This window comes from Pseudorca crassidens, chromosome 2, assembly GCF_039906515.1.
Source record: "Pseudorca crassidens isolate mPseCra1 chromosome 2, mPseCra1.hap1, whole genome shotgun sequence".
NCBI lineage: Eukaryota > Metazoa > Chordata > Mammalia > Artiodactyla > Delphinidae > Pseudorca > Pseudorca crassidens.
The window spans coordinates 176,748,033-176,765,170 of NC_090297.1; the positions used below are offsets into that span (position 1 = coordinate 176,748,033).

At 43.1% G+C, this 17,138-nt stretch overlaps 1 protein-coding gene and 1 long non-coding RNA gene across 2 annotated transcripts in view; one reads left to right on the plus strand and one right to left on the minus strand.

Moving 5' to 3' along the window:
• LOC137220133 (uncharacterized) overlaps positions 1-17,138 on the minus strand; it is a 200,052-nt gene that overhangs the window by 124,800 nt on the left and 58,114 nt on the right. The gene's annotated exons all lie outside the window — the stretch shown is intronic.
• Positions 2,182-3,985, plus strand: LOC137212247 (Golgi-associated RAB2 interactor protein 4-like). Its single transcript, XM_067715420.1, has 2 exons — positions 2,182-3,226; positions 3,258-3,985. Exons 1-2 carry the CDS (start codon positions 2,182-2,184, stop codon positions 3,983-3,985), a joined length of 1,773 nt encoding a protein of 590 aa, XP_067571521.1.

Genomic DNA, 17,138 nt, shown 5'->3' on the forward strand with positions numbered 1-17,138 from the left:
ACTACAGCTAACAACATACTTTATGGTGAAAGATTGAATAAGTTCCCCTGAGACAGGGAACAATGAAAAGATAACTGCTCTTAACCCATCTATTAAATGAGCAGGAGTGTATGTGTGTATGTGTGTGTGTGTGTGTGTGTGTGTGTGTGTGTGATTGTGATAAAATTCACCACTGTAATCTTAGAGTGTACAATTCAGTGGCATTCAGTGCATTCACAATACTATGTAACCGTCACCACTATGTAGTTCCAGAATTTCTCATCACCACAAAAGGAAATCCTGTACTCCCCATTCTCTGCTCCCTCCAGCCCTAGGCAACCACTAATCTAATATCTGTCTCTATGGATTTGCCTCTTCTGGCTATTTCCTATAAATAGAATCATACAATATGTGGCCTCTTTCACTGAGTATAATGTTTTCAAGGTTCACCCATGTTGTGACATATATCAGTACTTCATTCCTTTTTATGGCCGAACAATATTCCACTGTATGGAGAGACCACATTTTGCTTATCCAGTCATCTGTTGAGGGACAGGTGTGTGTATTTTAACAGAAAGATAGCCTTTATCCTCAAGGAATGAATCTCTATGGTGGGATTTCAAGCATAACATCGAACTGGAGATAAGAGAGTTGGCAGCAAGGGCCTTTCTCAAAACTTTCAAGTCACAATTTAGAAATCACTTGTTCTGTGACTAGCTCTGTGGGAGTGGCAATGAGGCGGGATGTCTAATGGTACATGCTCCCCACAGGTGTCAAGGCTTCCAAACCACTTCTGCCTGGTAGGGAGGTTACTACAGGACGGCATCTGGCAGGCTCTTGGAATCAAAGCTTACATCTCAGGCTACTCACCCCCCATTTCACTGCGGGAGGACATGTCATAAGAATAACTAGGTTTCCACACACAGACTGTTTGCACAAGCATAAAGGAAGGGAGGATCTGAGTGATCCCCTGGATAATTTAACCCCCAGGTCAGCCCAACTGCTGTCTTGGGTTCTCTCCATAACATATATACACACATAAAATTAATTACGCAGCTTCTAATAATGCACCGAATAGGTCTTCTTAAAGGTAGTTAAATCAGTCCAGTTTGAAAGCATTTGGCTGGGCCAAGCTTTCTTTGTGAGGCTAAGTACTGTAGTGGTTCAGAACAAAGGCTTTAGAATCAGGTAGACCTACATTCAAATAGTGCCTCTGCTACCATTAGCTCTGGGAATTTAAACAGGAGATACAACCTCAATTTCTTCACCTATAAACTGGGAACAGTAGTTAACAGCACCAAACTCAGTGTATTCTTACCACCATATGTGAAGCATGCAGCAGGGTGCCTAGGAGAAGCAATTTTTAATGTGATTATTAAAAATCACCGTCGTCAACGTTTACTGAGATTTTATGAAAGGACAGACTAAGGATCGCAACTGCCAACTCTACGTTATTCGATACAATTAAACCATGAGCTTAAATGGTTCAAATTTATCCCATCATCTTACATTCCTCTAGATTTCATCCAGTAGCTGAATTTGGGGGAGGAAAAGAAAAAGGACCCACCCAAAACTTTCCCAGTTGAAGACATTTTTATTTCGGTACGCACCTGAGTCCCTGGCAGGATGGGCCTGTCCTCCGCAGGAGGACATGTCCTCCCCCTCCTTTGGGAGAGGATGGGGGCCCTGCCCTGAGGGGGCAGCTGGGGGATGAGGCAAAGGGCTCTGTGACAGTGATGGGTCACAATGAGGCAAAGGGCTGTGTGACAGTCATAGGTCACAAAGGGCATCAGAGGATAAACAGGCTGTGCCAGGGGGTTAGGCTGAGAAAGTGGTTACTTCTCTCACTAGGACTGAAGTTCACCACAGCCTCTTGGGGAGATAAAAACCCAGAAGCAGAAGTGAGGGGAGGCAGAGGGGGAGCCTACCATACCTCTCTACACACTTGAAGAGATTCAGCCTGGGGTCCAGGCGCCCTACAGCGTCCCCGCTGTGATCATCTGTGCCCCTACCCACACCCCTGCCTCTGAGAGACCCTGAGGCAAAGGTGGGGGCCTGTGGGGCGGGCTCGGAAGACCTGCCGTAGGGCCGCCGGTGTGTGACCTACGAGCACCGCAGCTCGCTCTTCTGCCAGTGAGGCCGAGGGAGCGAAGAGCCAGGGGCCCACCTTAACCGCGCTGCCTGTCGTGATCAAAGACAGCCATGAGTGGGGACTCTCTGCTCCCGTATCACACGGCCCAGAGCAGCACCGGGGTGGGCCTGTTCAACACCACCACGGGGAAGCTGCAGCAGCAACTGCGCAACGGCGAATACGACCTATTCAAGGACGCACAGATATTCGAGAGCGACTTTATCCAGATCACGAAGAGGGGAGACCTGACTGACGTGCACAACTGTGTCTGCATGGTGACCGTGGGCATCGCATGCAGCAGCCCCGTCCTCCCACTCCCAGACACCATGCTGCTGGCCCGATGGGCCACCGGCTGTGAAGAGCATGCTGAGCACAGCCAGGCCGCCAAGGGCAAGAGCCACGGGGCTGCGAAGACCTTAGAGCTCACCAGGCTCCTTCCCCTGAAGTTAGTGAGCATCTCCACTCACAATCGTGAGAAACAACAGCTGCGCGTGAAGTTTGCCACTGGTCGCTCCTGGTACCTGCAGCTGTGTGCCCCTCTGGACGCGCAGGAAGACCTCTTCACCTCTTGGGAAGAGCTGATTTACCTCCTGCGACCACCAGTGGAGGGTCTCAGCCGCACCTACGCCGTTCCAGCCTGGGACATGACCTGCCTGCCTGTGTTCGAGGAGGAGGAGGACGGCAGGAGCCCGGCAGTGGAGGATTTCCAAGGCAAGTGGGATCAGGACCAGGTGAGCATCTGCAGCCTCCACACGTGCTCTGAGCTGGCCGGGGCCACGTCTGCAGCTTTTGCTGGTGGGGAGGGGATCCAACTGGACTCCCACAAGCCCGATACCATGCCCGATGTGGCCACTGCAAAAGCAAAACCTACAGTGCTTGACAAAGCGTCAGCATCGTGGGCAACGACAAAGGTGGAGACAGCAGGGGTGGCAGGAGGCACCGCAGCGGGTGCTTCGAGCGTGGCAGTGATCAAGTCTCCTGCCCCTGAAGAGCAGAGCACGGCCACAGTAGCCACAGCCGGCAACGGTCCAGGAGGAAGCAAAACCAACATAGCCACTGGGGGCACTGCCAGAACATCCCGGAGGAGCAGGAAAACGGTGCTGCGAACAATTCAGGGTATGCTTGGCAGGTGCCGCGAACTATTCAGGGTATGCTTCCAGCACGTCCACCAGCCTCTCCCCAGAGGCCGGCGTGACTGTGGTCGGAGCAGAACCCACCAGCAAGACTGCTGAAGGAAGAGCCGACGAGGAGGGCGAGGGGACCCTCATCTCCACCTTGCCACAGGAAGGCAAAGTGAGTGAACAGGATGGCAGCTCACAGAGGGTGTCCCAGGCCTGCAAGGGAAGAAGGGAGAGAAGGGAGCACTGGGGAGAGGACAGAGCTCTTACGAGCCCCTCGCTCTGCAGTTCAGTGGAAAGCCACCACAAGGCAGCGGGGAACAAGACCATCCAGAAAGCAGCTGGCCCGTGCTCAGGCGGCCGCAGAGCCACTAGAGATGACCAAAAGGACAAAGGCCACGGCAGCCCGGGGGGCAGCGAGCAGGGCACTGCTCACAAAGGCATCAGCCGTGCTCCCATCACCAACGAGTCCAGGACCTCGCACAAATCGGGCAGGAGCTTATCTACAGCGAGTTCAGGTCCCACCACCGAGAGACTCAGCAGGATCAGCTCCTTCTTCAGGAACGTCAGAGCCAGTCTTACTACAAAGACAGTGGCCTCCTCAGGTGATAAATATGTGAGCATCCTGGAGAAGCCAGTGGAAGGGACCCGAATGGAGGCCATCGTAGAGACAGCAGAGAGTGGCCAGGGGCTGGAGATCACTGGAGGTGTGACATCTGAGACCATGGAGCCAGTGACCGCTGAAGCCCATCAATAGGACCTAGAGCTGGGAGCTGCAAAGGGGACCAGGGCTCAGGGAAATACCCCTGGAGAGCCCATTTCAGCTTCCTTACTGCAATTTAAATAAAAAACCAAACAATCTGAGAATGCATGCAGTGTTTTGTCTGAATTTCTAGGTCCCAAAGCCCAGCCGTAGCCTCACAGTGGATTCTGTGATGTCAGCTGTGCCACAGTCTGAGACCCAGTGTCCAGTCAAGGGCAGCCCCACCTCACACACATGCTCAGCGCCAACAGCAGTGCTGCATCTGGCCTCCACTCCTTTCTGGCTTTGCCCCCCAGGGCCATGGCTCAAAGTCAGACTGTGGTCTGGGAAGCTCTCCTTCACTATCCCCCTATTCTTTTTATAAATGCTTATTGCCCCTGAAGGTCTGTAAACAAAGCAAGAACAGGACTCATGTCCCCTCGGGCTATTCAGTGGACAGAAATAAGTATTAGCTAGCAATCAGAACCGCAAGCACTCTCACCTAGACTTAGCCGTTCCCTGCCCAGGTATTAGCTCGCAATCAGAACAGCAAGTATTAGCTAGTGTGCCATCGTAAGCATACCACTCGATGACATTTCACAAGATAAGCAACCCCACGAAACTAGCACCTGGCGAAGAATCAGAACATCACTGCAACTCTGGAAGTGCCCCCTTGCAGTCACTCAAGGGTAACCACCACCCTAGCTTCCAACACCATAGATGAATGTTGTTTGCTTTTTCAACTTTACATACTGGAATCACATAGTATATACTCTTTGACTCTGGTTTCTTTCCCTTAACATTATATTTATGAGGTTTCTGCATGACTTTCCTGGCGATCGTCCATTTATTTTCACTGCTATACAGTATTCCACTGTGTGATGATACTACAACTTATTTTGTTATTGATTTAAGTTATTATCAGTTTGGGGCTATTAAAAATAGTGCTATTATGAACATTTATATACAGATCTGTTGGTAAAAATATACATAAACTTCTGTTCAGCATATACCTAGGAATGGAATTGAATATATGCATACGTTCAGCTTCTGATTATACTGCCAAGCTATTTTCCTTCCAAAATGACTGTGGAAATAATAATTCCCACCAGGAACATATTACAGTCCTGGTTGTTCCACATCCTTGCCAATATTTGATACTGTTTAGCTCTTTCCTTTTAGCCATTCAGATGGGATATAGTGACTTTTCTCCCTTTTTCATGATAAAAATATACTTAAAAATATATAATTGGGCTTCCCTGGTGGCGCAGTGGTTGAGAGTCCGCCTGCCGATGCAGGGGACATGGGTTCGTGACCCGGTCCGGGAGGATCCCACATGCCGTGGAGCGGCTGGGCCCGTGAGCTGTGGCCGCTGAGTCTGTGCGTCCGGAGCCTGTGCTCCGCAACAGGAGAGGCCACAGCAGTGAGAGGCCCGCGTACCACAAAAAAAAAAAAAAAAAAAAAAAAAAAAAAAAAAAAACAAGAATAATGACAGATATAATTTATGAGTTTAATTCTTATGTATATGACTCAAGTTCAAAAAATCGAGTATATATGTATTGGTAATTGAAATGTTTTTCTTCTACATGAATTAAGAAATAGCTAATCACAATCACATACAATTTCTATTTACAGTGGGCCTTTTCAGTGAAAATAAAAATAGAATTCATTGAACTTATTTGGACCCTCCTTTTTAAAAAGCAGTTTGAATAGATATCTAAGAAAACATTAGTTTTAAATATTATTTAAGAGAGGAAAGCATTTGAATAAGAATACATATCCAATTTCATTTTATTTATGAATTATGAATTTTTGCTTTATTCTAATGTCTTTCCAAGGGAAGGCAGGTGGCATTCCCATAATCAAGTAAGGTTTCACTCTAGTGTCCTCAATGAAGAAGTTTCTAGTGATCCCAGCAGAAGGACTAACAATGAAGATTTTCTATCTGGTGGTGCAAACAGAGAGGATTAAGAATAGGAACCAGAGCTGAGGTTCTGAGCTTAACCATTCCTAGTGAATATAAATGAGACCTACACCTTGTTTCTTCGAGTATATGATTTCCTTCACTACCATGGGTTTATCAATTTAACTCGTATCTAGCCAGATGACAAGCTAGCTTTTACCTCTAAAATTACTGACAACAATGTGTACGATCTAGAAGTAATCCAACAGAAATCTCTGGCATTTGAGTAGAGTTAGTAGTCCATGTATGAATTAATGTTGCATCCACAAATAATGTATTACTAGCCAGAAAGCATTTTCAACACAAATTGTTATATGAGAATCTTTTAAGAGACTTTAATGTTTTAACTCTGGAGCTGAAATTAAGACACTAAGCATGTTTGTGTGTGCATGATAAGCCTTGCAATGGTAGCTTTCATATCTATTTATTTTCATGATAGCTTTTAGAAACTGATTCTCCCCACCCCTCCCCTAGACCTTCTAAATAGCCTAACACATTCATTCAATTTGGAAATGTATCTTGGCAGAAAGTTCTCCCCACCCACCCAATTTATAACAGAGCCTCAAAGTAAAATTGTTTAGAAATCAGACCCATGAGGGAAGATTATTCTATCTGCCAAGGTAATGCTACGTGCTGTTGTTTACACACACCTTTTTGTTGATAGTTACCCTGGAACTCAAGAAGCCACACTGTCCTCTGGGGAAATAAGATTAATCACATGTGATGATACGCTGACATGCTGTTATAGAGTATTTCAGTGATATCATAGCTATAACCATCTTGACTTTCAGATGAATACATTTTGTTCCTACATTTTGTTCCTAGTAGGTTTTAAAGGGATGATATAAGCATGGTATCAAGGTTTTATTTAGCAATGGACACTAAAAACAGTTACATGCACAGACATTATCCCATTTTTAATATCTTTGGCAGCAAGGCCCTGCTGTAGATTTAGTTCTCATTCATTCATTTATTCAATTTTCTTTTTCTACTAGAGAAAAACTGAGACCTTTTAATGAAAAAACACAGTAAACTTATAGTATATAGACATCTTTAATGTCCATTTCTTCTTTCTCTTCACCTTCAGCTTTGCCCACTCACTCACCCCTCCCCTGTCTCAACACTAAAGTCATGAAATCATAACCACAGAGACTGAGAAAAATATTCAGGGTAGTGAGGACTCCATGGACATTTCTTCCCCTTGTGCTGATTCCTAGTTCTTCTCCATGGAAATAGTTTCTTTTTTTTTTTTTTCAACAAACACTGGTTGGCATATGACAATGTAAACAAAATTTTGCCCAAGGTTTGTTGTATACATTCAAAGTCTATCATATGACTATATCAATAAAGTGCCCCGGAGTTGAGAATACCTCAATGTTCCTGGGGTTAAAAATTCAGTAACATTTCTAAGGCACTTATACACTGAATATCTCATATCACTGAGGTATCTTAATAAATCATTTTTTATTACAGAGGTAAGGAAACAAGATATAAATCTATGGTAAAAGTACATTAATATATGTTTTTCTTTCATTAATGAAAAAGTATTTATTGAGATTCAACCAAATGTAGATCATTATGCTAGGAACCACGTGCAGGAGAAGGGCAGCGTCAGAGAGGTTGAAAATATTACTGCAACACTGAAAAATTCCAAAATAATTTACAGTCTGGGGTGGGGGAGAGATTAAAATGGATGAAAGGTTAATTATTAGTGTAACATAACATTATTTAGTAGGTAAGAATATGTATTTGAATCCGGGCTTCACCAATTTTAGCTGGTGGCTTTCATTTAAATTCTCTGAGATGCTTCCTCACCTGCAAAATGAGGATAAGAAGAGCACCTTTCCCATGGAGTTCGAGGATTAAATAAGAAAAAGCTCTTAGCACAATGCTTGGCACTTAGTGGGCACTAATGTAGACAAGGTCGTAAGAACTTGGAAATGGAGTAGAGGTACACTGGAACAGAGCAGTTCAAAGAGAACTTCAGACATGAGGGAAGACTTCAGCAGGAACTTGAAAGATGCTTAGGATATGAGTGGGCAGAGATGACGGGATACTGTCACAGTCTGGGGGCACGGAGCAACAGAGGAAGGACAAACGTGTTATGTGTGCTGGACCAGTGCAACTAGAGTGAAGGTGTGCACTGAAGTTTACTAGGATGTAACACCGGAAAAGAAAGCAGAGGCCAAATTATGAGGAACTTTGAATAAAAGGCAAAATAATCTGTACTTTATCGATAACAGGGAGTAATTAGAGGTTGCTGACTTTGCACATTTATCAAAAGTATTCACGTAAATTTATGAAATTTACCCTTTGACAACAAACTTCCAAAAATAAAGTCCACAATGGTAATTAGAATAACTGACCTGTTTAGAAGCGTTTTTAGATTTTCTAAACCATAAATCACAGTCATGTCTCTGCTGTGTCTCATTCCATTTCAGACAAATGTACAGGGCTCTTTGACTTTCAATGGAAAATATGATAGTTACCCTACTTTTACCTAAGAAACTAAGAAACTAAACATGCCTGGCCTACTGAGGTCTCTAAGTAGAGGAGAATAACACAATGGTAAAAAGAAATTACTTAGTGAGTCAACTGTGTGCCTAGTCTTGAAAAAAATGTCTTCAGCCTTACATCACTCTGAACACAAGCCAGCTATCATCAGATCTCATTAATTAGATAAGCAGACCAAATTAAATTTCATAATACTTAACTCAAAGTGATTTTAGGGTATACCAAAGATTCCAATGTATAGTTTATATCTTTTGAAATATTTTAAAAAATAAACTAATGGAAGTTTTTAGTTTTAAAATTCCAGAACTCTTAAAAATTTCAAATCCAAAACCTAATACAAGCTTCCATGTATAGCATTTCAGATTTTAAAATATATTCTTTTTAATTGTGATTAACAATAAATATTAAAGTATGGCATATATGTCCTTCTTCAGACATCATAATGAGATAAATGAGTAATTTTGCGTCTTGGTAGAAATTCCTCTATTATTCTAAAATAAAAGTTCAGTAGTAGATGTACAGAATCATGGATCCTCTCTGACCTGGATTCATTATTTTCTTTTCCGTCAGTATAGATATGGCTCAGGACCAAATCTAAAAATTTATATAAGGTATATCTAAATATAGATATAGGAAAGCACTTATCCTCTTTTACCAGTGAGAACAGCTTTCAGCTCCAGTGCCCAGTGTTGCAGCTGGGAATTATAACACTGAAAGTTAGAAATGGCAAGAGACAAAACCGTGGAGGAAACAGTTTGGGGTTGGGGTGTTTTTTAATACCTCCAATTCCACGCATCAGCCTCCTGAAAGAACAAGGTTACATTTTACGGTATCTTAGATCTTTAATGCAGAGAGCCTTGTGTTCAGGAAGCACATTTCTGCCTTTCTTTCAATCAGTCCTAGTTATCAAATTCTCTGTAAATTAACTGAAGTCAATCTGATGAATTAAATAATACTCACAAGATTCAAATGAGTGATGATAACATAAGTTATCAATACACCTTGGGAGGGCATGGGGACTGAGGGATCCGTATTTTAATAGATATGTTTTCAGATGAACTGCTTTAACCATTAGTGAAAGAATTTAAGTGCTGACTCTAAAAGCCAGGAGGGTACTAGGGGAGAGATGCTTTCTAACAGAGTCCCCTTGAATCAAATCATTCAGACAACCCAGTCATCCTACCGGTCAGGTCAGCACTGCCTGAGGATAAAGGAACCATAACCCTACCTGCCAACTGAGCACTAGGTAAAGGGTCATCACCAATTCCTCGAATCCAGGCACCTCTGTATACATAGCTTAATGGTCTGTATGGGAAGGACCTCTGTTCCTATTCAGTTCAGTTCCACAGCCATTTACTAAGCAGCCAAGAGCAGCAAATAAAGCACTACGTGAGCTAATTCGGGGCTGCAGTTCTCTGCCTGGCTACCTAGTGACATGATGACCTGCTGCTGTCAATCGTGGGAAAGCAGAGCAGTTGTGATTAATAGAAAAGGCACTGCTCATCCCTGGAAAGTTATTTAAGTTCTTCTTCATCTGGATGGCCAAAATCTCAGGAAATTCCCGGCATGGCTTGTGTGTGAACATGCAGTACTATGAACAAAGGTTAAGCCCCACCCATGGGCAGGGTAAGCGGTCCGTCCTCTCCTGAGGCCACAGCAACTACTGCTCCTGACTGCCCCTCCACCAGCCCACAAGTGTGTCCTTGAACTGCAAGAGGAATTTTGGAAGAGGCTTTGCAGAATAGCTGTAACCTGGTGGAGGTCACCTCAACAGCTCTAATCTTAAAAGAGCTGAGTAAAATAAAATATTACTAGATCGAAAACTTCTTGAGTGCAACAACTATATTTTATAATCCATTGTGACATTCAGCATAATCCCTGATGTCTAACGTTCATTGAGCAAATAAGTGAAAACTTGAAGAGACTGGAAAAGGAGGACTTGTTGAGAGCAGTTAGGCTAACTGGATTGGGAATTTTAAACTGGTATAGCATCCAGATCTTTTATGCAACTGAAATCTTTTAAGATCAAAGGGTAAAACAGAGAAAGAGCAAGTGTGGAAAAAAGATGAGTCAGGAACTTCTGGCCCCTCTCCTCCCATCCCCCTCGCCTCTACTGGTGGCCCTGAGGCATCCCCTGAAACCTTCAGGATTTCTCAGAGCACAGGTTAAACACAAGCACACCAAACCTCCAATTCGCTAACTGCAAGGATAACATTTAACCTGGTTTATCATTGCAATTCTAGCACGTGTCACAGGTTGTGGCAAAGAGTAAGTATGCGGTAAACATGAATGAATGAACGAGTGAATGAGCATAGGATTATAACATTTAATGAAATGCAGGATTATAACATTTAAATAAACTGCTCAAGGAAATGGAGTAAAGTTTAAAAAGACTCAATAGTGACCAACTTACTCATCCTAGGATTCGTATATAATTACCTTTAAAAATTTTTTAAGTCTAGACAGAAAAAAAATCCTCAAAATATATTCAGAGAAGTTTTATTTTACTGTAGTAAATATAATATTCATTGGTGAGGGTCTTCAAGTACAGAAAACTAATTAATTAATTAATTAAGAAACAAACTCCATTTCAGAAGGCGCTATTCCATTGTGCTTGAGTAGAATGAACAATTCACCTCTAAACTCACTCATGCTCACTGTTACCTTGAAATTGAGCTATGCATTATTTACTGTTCTTTCAGAGAATTATCTTTCCCTGGTCACTGGCCACAGCTGCTGAAGTGAGTGATTCTTTCCTCAGGTTCCTGATCTAGCTTTGCTCCAATTTCACACTGCCTTTATGCTACGCAAAATTCATCTTCAAGTTACAGCTTACAGGATGTTTTCCCCCAACCCAGAGCATTATACTCATGTTTCAATCACAAACACAGGTATACTTGCCTGAAGGTTCCTCAAATGCAGATCCCTCCTAGAAGCTTATCAGGGGCATTTCTTAATTAGCACAACATACACTGGTTGCTAAAAGACAAAGAAGTGTATAATGCTTGCTGACAAACTGCACTGAATTTATAAAGCAAATTTATCCAAAAACAAAAACAAAAAACAACTCTGTTCTTCCCTGCAGTCAAATGAATGTTTGCTACAGCAAGCTATACATTCAAAAATCTTTTGACAGGGGAGCCTTTTGTACATTTCCAATTTCTGGAAATAATGCAAAAGTGGTTCCAAAAGTTTAATTAAATGTATGCATACAAAAGTACTCAGTTATAAGACCAATACTGTTTATACTGATCAAGTTCAATGAAAATACGAACAGACTAAAATATTTTGAGACCTGGGAGCAGATTGGGAAGGTAGAAAAAACTGAGTTCTATTAGAGAATATCTTGTCTATAACTCAAGGTTTCCATCAGTCATTATTAGCTTTCACTCGATTTTAGAAATTCCATGAAAGAGATTATGTAAGCCATTGGACTTAGGTCTACACTCGGTTCAAAAGTTTAAAATTCCAGGAATTCAAAGATTCACTTTGTCCCATCTCTTGAAGGATGGGTTCTTGGTAACTCAAACAACTTCTAAGGTTTTTTTTTTTTTTTTTTCCGGTACGCGGGCCTCTCACTGTTGTGGCCTCTCCCGTTGCGGAGCACAGGCTCCGGACGCGCAGGCTCAGCGGCCATGGCTCACGGGCCCAGCCGCTCCGCGGCATGTGGGATCCTCCCGGACCGGGGCACGAACCCGCGTCCCCTGCATTGGCAGGCAGACTCAACAACTGCGCCAACAGGGAAGCCCCAACTTCTAAGGTTAGCTCAAGAAATATATCTGCAAAAACTTGAGCATAATTGATACTCAAACCCCGTGACTCATCTCTAAAACTGCGATTTTGTTTCCACTGGAAAGCTCTGAAATTCTCCAAAACCTATCATTTATTTGAGTCAGAACATTCAAGCAATGGAGGAAAAATCAGCTTTTAGCATCTGGTCTATCCACACACTCAATTTTAGCTTAAATACCTGTACTTCCTTGAACAAATTAGGACCACTCATTTTTCTCTGTTCTCAAAATTTCAATATGCTCAGATTTCTGGTCATAACATACAAAGGTACAACTTGAAATGCACTCATATGCATCAAATTGGTTCTCTCAAAATCTTTAACTGATTAAAAAAAAAAACTTTATCTAAAAAAAGCAGCTCAATGAATATCTTCAATAACTTTCCATCCCCTGCCCATCCAGCACCACATTCTACTTCAACTTCTTCCAAATATGCCATAACCAGGAGTCCCCAACCTCTGCGGCACCAGGGACCGGTTTCGTGTAAGACAATTTTTTCCCTGGAGGTGGAGAAATTGTTCACAGATTGCTCAGGCGGTAATGCCAGCGATGGGAAGTGGCAGATGAAGCTTCACTGGCTTGCCTGACGCTCACCTCCTGCTGTGAAGCAGCCAGGTTCCTAACAGGCAGCAGACCTTTGGGGACCCCTGCCATAAACCACTTAAGGGCTAAGGGGAAGAGAACAAAAGAGAGTTTCAAGCTTGATCACTTTCTCCATCTGTGCTATTAACCTGGCTTGCAAAGTTTATTGCATAAACTCTGTTAGTGTATAACACAATGAAAGATGTGCACAAAAATAATTGTTAAAGACAATTATTAAATAAATGATTAATTTTTCCTTGCAGATGCCCTGTGACAAATGAACTCAGTTTTTATTGATTCTAAGGTGATGGGCATTTTCTGTCTCTTGATCTTGGTTGTAGTTACAATATTTAAGTTACATCTATAACAGGTTACAAGGCATACACTTAAGATTTGAATTTTTTACCATATGTTCATTACCCCACTGTAAGAATATGTTCAAATAGAGCAGCTAGATCTTCCCAAAATTAACCTGGGTCTCAGCTGTCACATATGTAAACTAGTGATAATAATGCTGCCTTCATCTCATGGCTGCAGAATTTATGTAACCACGTGAAGAGCTATTTTCTGTACAATAAAAATTTTCTTTGCAAAAAAATAATAACGCCAGCCACCACTGAATTTAAGAAACAAAGGTTAAGAGCATTTTGGTTATTTCCAATTGTTTGGAAATCTCTGCAGAGCTGTCATTTCCTTCCTGCCTCTTTTCTCCTGGCCCTGGTAACGCATATTGCTCCAACCCGCTCCAGTACCTATTCAGCCAAGCAGAGCCTGGCCTGACCCCTGTAGTACCCTTGGGATTTGAGGCTGCTCTGTTGCAGTGCTGATGCCAGACTCTGAATACTGGGCAGGGCACCAGGAACCATTTTTGCCTTTTCAGAAAGCAGGCATTGACTTTCTAAGCTTATTCTTAATGGAAAACCCCTTTCCCCAAAGGTTTGTGTCTAAATGATTCTCTGGGTCTTTCTCCTTGTATTCTCATTCCTTTGTCCAAAAGAGAAAGAGAATGAAATCTAAGTAGAAGGCTACCCTGGTGACAAAGCTTCTTCCCTTTATTTTGAGATTGGGAACTAGCACCGTGAAAGCAATTTTGTGTTGAATGCTAAAGATTGTTTTGTTTTAGGCTTTAATATAGAGGTTTCCCATCACATTCTGATGAGCACTATTAATGACTTTTTTTCGTAAGAAAACAAGTCCTCATTCCCGCAGCAAAGCTTAAACAAAAACTTACACATAACAGAACAAGATTTAAGGAGAAATATGCAGCTATTTCTTCATGGAGTGCAAACATTTTAAGCCATATCAGTTTATAGGATAGCTGCTACTCTTAAGCACTCTCCTTGGAGCAAGAAGTGTCTTTACAGAACAACTTCCACACTGGATGCTTTAACAATATTTTCAACACGGTTTTCCTAATCGTCAGTTTAATTTCACGAACTGGTTTTGTGGCACACTGCCAGACACCATCACAATTTTCAGCAAATACACTGAACCACTCTTGAAGTTGCAGCCAGAGAGCAAATGATCTTTTTGCATAAATATATCAGTCTTGGCCTTCTCTGGTGGCGCAGTGGTTGGGAGTCCGCCTGCCGATGCAGAGGACACGGGTTCATGCCCCAGTCCGGGAGGATCCCACATGCTGCGGAGCGGCTGTGCCCGTGAGCCACGGCCGCTGAGCCTGTGCTCCACAACGGGAGAGGCCACAACAGTGAGAGGCCTGCGTACCTCAAAAAAAAAAAAAAAAAAAAAAAAAAAAAAATATATATATATATATATATATATATATCAATCAGTCTTATCCAACAGGAACTTTTAAGATCATTTAAAACAGCTTATTTCCTAACATATGGCATATTCAAAGTATCATTAAAAGCTATTTAAATTATTTTTATTTCCTCAGCTATTGATTCTACGGATAGGAAATGGTATGAGTCATGTATGAATTAAACATAAATATTAGATAATATTTACTGAGTCCCTACTATGCCATACAGTATGCTCAAGTTAACTCATTCAATCCTCAGGAAAGTGCTATAGATATATATTATTATTATTAGCCCTGCTCTACAGAGAGGAAAATTAGACTCAGAGAGGTTAAGTAACTTGCCCAAAGTTGCATATTCATTTTCATGCAGCAAGTATGGCTCCAGAGCACACGCTCTTAACTCCATGATATGCAGTACAACTAACTCATCCACCACTTACTTACACACAACTCAGCAAGATAGCTTCTTGACAGGTAAGTATTAAATTTAAAAGGGAGGAAAATATTCACGTTCTGGCTTCCTTTTTTTTTTTTTTTTTTTTACGGTACGCGGGTCTCTCACTGTTGTGGCCTCTCCTGTTGCGGAGCACAGGCTCCAGATGCGCAGGCTCAGCGGCCATGGCTCACGGGCCCAGCCGCTCTGCGGCATGTGGGATCTTCCCAGACCGGGGCACGAACCCGCGTCCCCTGCATCGGCAGGCGGACTCTCAACCACTGCGCCACCAGGGGAGCCCCTGTCTTCCATTTTTTTTATCAGTACTTCCTATCGTTTCCTGGGCGACCCCCATGCACCTGGCACTCTGTCAGAAGCTGCACAAACAGGGAATGAGACAGACAAAATTCCTGTGCTCAAGGAGCTTATTTCTAGTAGGAGCAGGAAGGGACAGAGAATAAAACTTTAAACAAGATAGACTCAGAGTCCGTTACACGCTGTGAAGGAAAACTGGATAATATGATAGCGAGTATCTCTGACACAAGAAGAGGGTACTTTGAGTAGAATGGCCAGGAAAGGCCTCTCTGAGGAGATGGCATCAGAGCGTAAAAAAGTCTTTAGAAGGCAATTAGCAGAAACCAGCTACATAGAGTTGAGAGATTAGGATTCGGGCAGAGGAAATAACAAATGACAAAGGCCTTGAGACAGGAAAGCCCTTAACTTTCGCAGAGCACTGTAAAGAAAGAAAAGGTGGCCCAGATGACTGAAATCCAGTGGGCAAGGGTATGAGTGGAAGAGGCTGAAGTTAGGCAGAAAGGCAAGCTCAGACACAGCCATGCGGGCGAGTACAGGTTTTCTTCTAAGCACAATGGGAGACCCCTGGAGGGTTTCAACAGGGTGACGCTGACCAGGCTGGCTTACTTGCGGACTCAGCAGAGGCACAAGCAGCAGCCACAGGCAGAAGCAGGGAGATGAGTGAGCAGCTTGTTCTAATCATCTAAGTAAGGAGGGAGGATGGCGTGAGTTACAGTGACACAAGCGGAGAAGAAAGGGAGTCAACAGTTCTTGAGAACTATTTTGGATGTGTGTTGACAAGACTTTGGGCTAAAAGCAAGTGAATGGATGGTGGTGACGTTTACTGCAATGGAGGAGATGCAGAAAGGAACCAGACGGGCGTGGCGGTGCGGAGGTGGGGAGGTCGGGGAGAAGAGATTCAAGAAGTTGCTTTTTGAAGTTCTATTCATAACCAAATAGATATGGTTTACATAAATTTTAAATTCTTTCTTCAGCCCTTCAGCATGGTGCTGATGCAATGCGTGAGTTCAACAAATACTTCCAGTTATAGCACAGACAAACCCTGCAGTGACAGTTAAGGTTGATAGAAGTTCAGTCTTGTGAGAATGTAACTGTTTTGAAACCCTTTAGATGATCCAGAAGGCTGAAATGTTTATACAAAAGAAAAGAACTAACCTCCTGTGTGTTCTAACCACTCCTGGATGGGCCTCTGGAGCTGATCACCCACGACACTGCACCTCCTTCTCTCCTGGATACTATTTCAGAACTGCCCCCTCTCCCCACACTTCTAACACTCCTTCCTAGACTCGCTCTCGGCCAGCAACCTTGCTTGCTGCTTCAGAACAACCCACCTGTGTCTGTGCCCACACGTCCTTCCTTCTCACCAGTTACCATCTAGAAATGTCTGCACTCCCGGCAGAGGTAACCGAGATTCCCTCTCCTGCAGCTGCCTGGGGACTGGGCCCAGCATTTCTCCTCTCTCTGTGATCAGCAACCCTTCCTTTCATACTGGATCTCTGGGTCTTTCACATCACACACCAACACTGTTATTTTTCACTGCCTACAAACAAGGATTTTGATCCCCACTCTTTCTGCCACGTACGGTCCTAATTCTTTGCTCCTCTTTGCAGCAAACTCCTGAAAACTCTGTCTATATCCGTCATCTCATTTTCCCACCTCTTATCTCTCTTTCTGTCTTAAATCCGTTACTAACTTCATCCCCACCACTCCTCTAAAAACAATTCTACTCAACATCGCCAATAACCCAGTAGTTTAATCCACCTGGCATCTCTCAGTCCTCACGTTACTTAACACAAGTGATGACT

What these genes read in the sequence shown, in the direction of transcription:
- LOC137212247 (XM_067715420.1), top strand. Translation starts at nt 2,182, where the DNA reads ATGAGTGGGGACTCTCTGCTCCCGTATCACACGGCCCAGAGCAGCACC. An exon ending in GGTGCTGCGAACAATTCAGG is followed by an intron (nt 3,227 to 3,257) that starts GTATGCTTGGCA and finishes CGAACTATTCAG; the next exon opens with GGTATGCTTCCAGCACGTCC.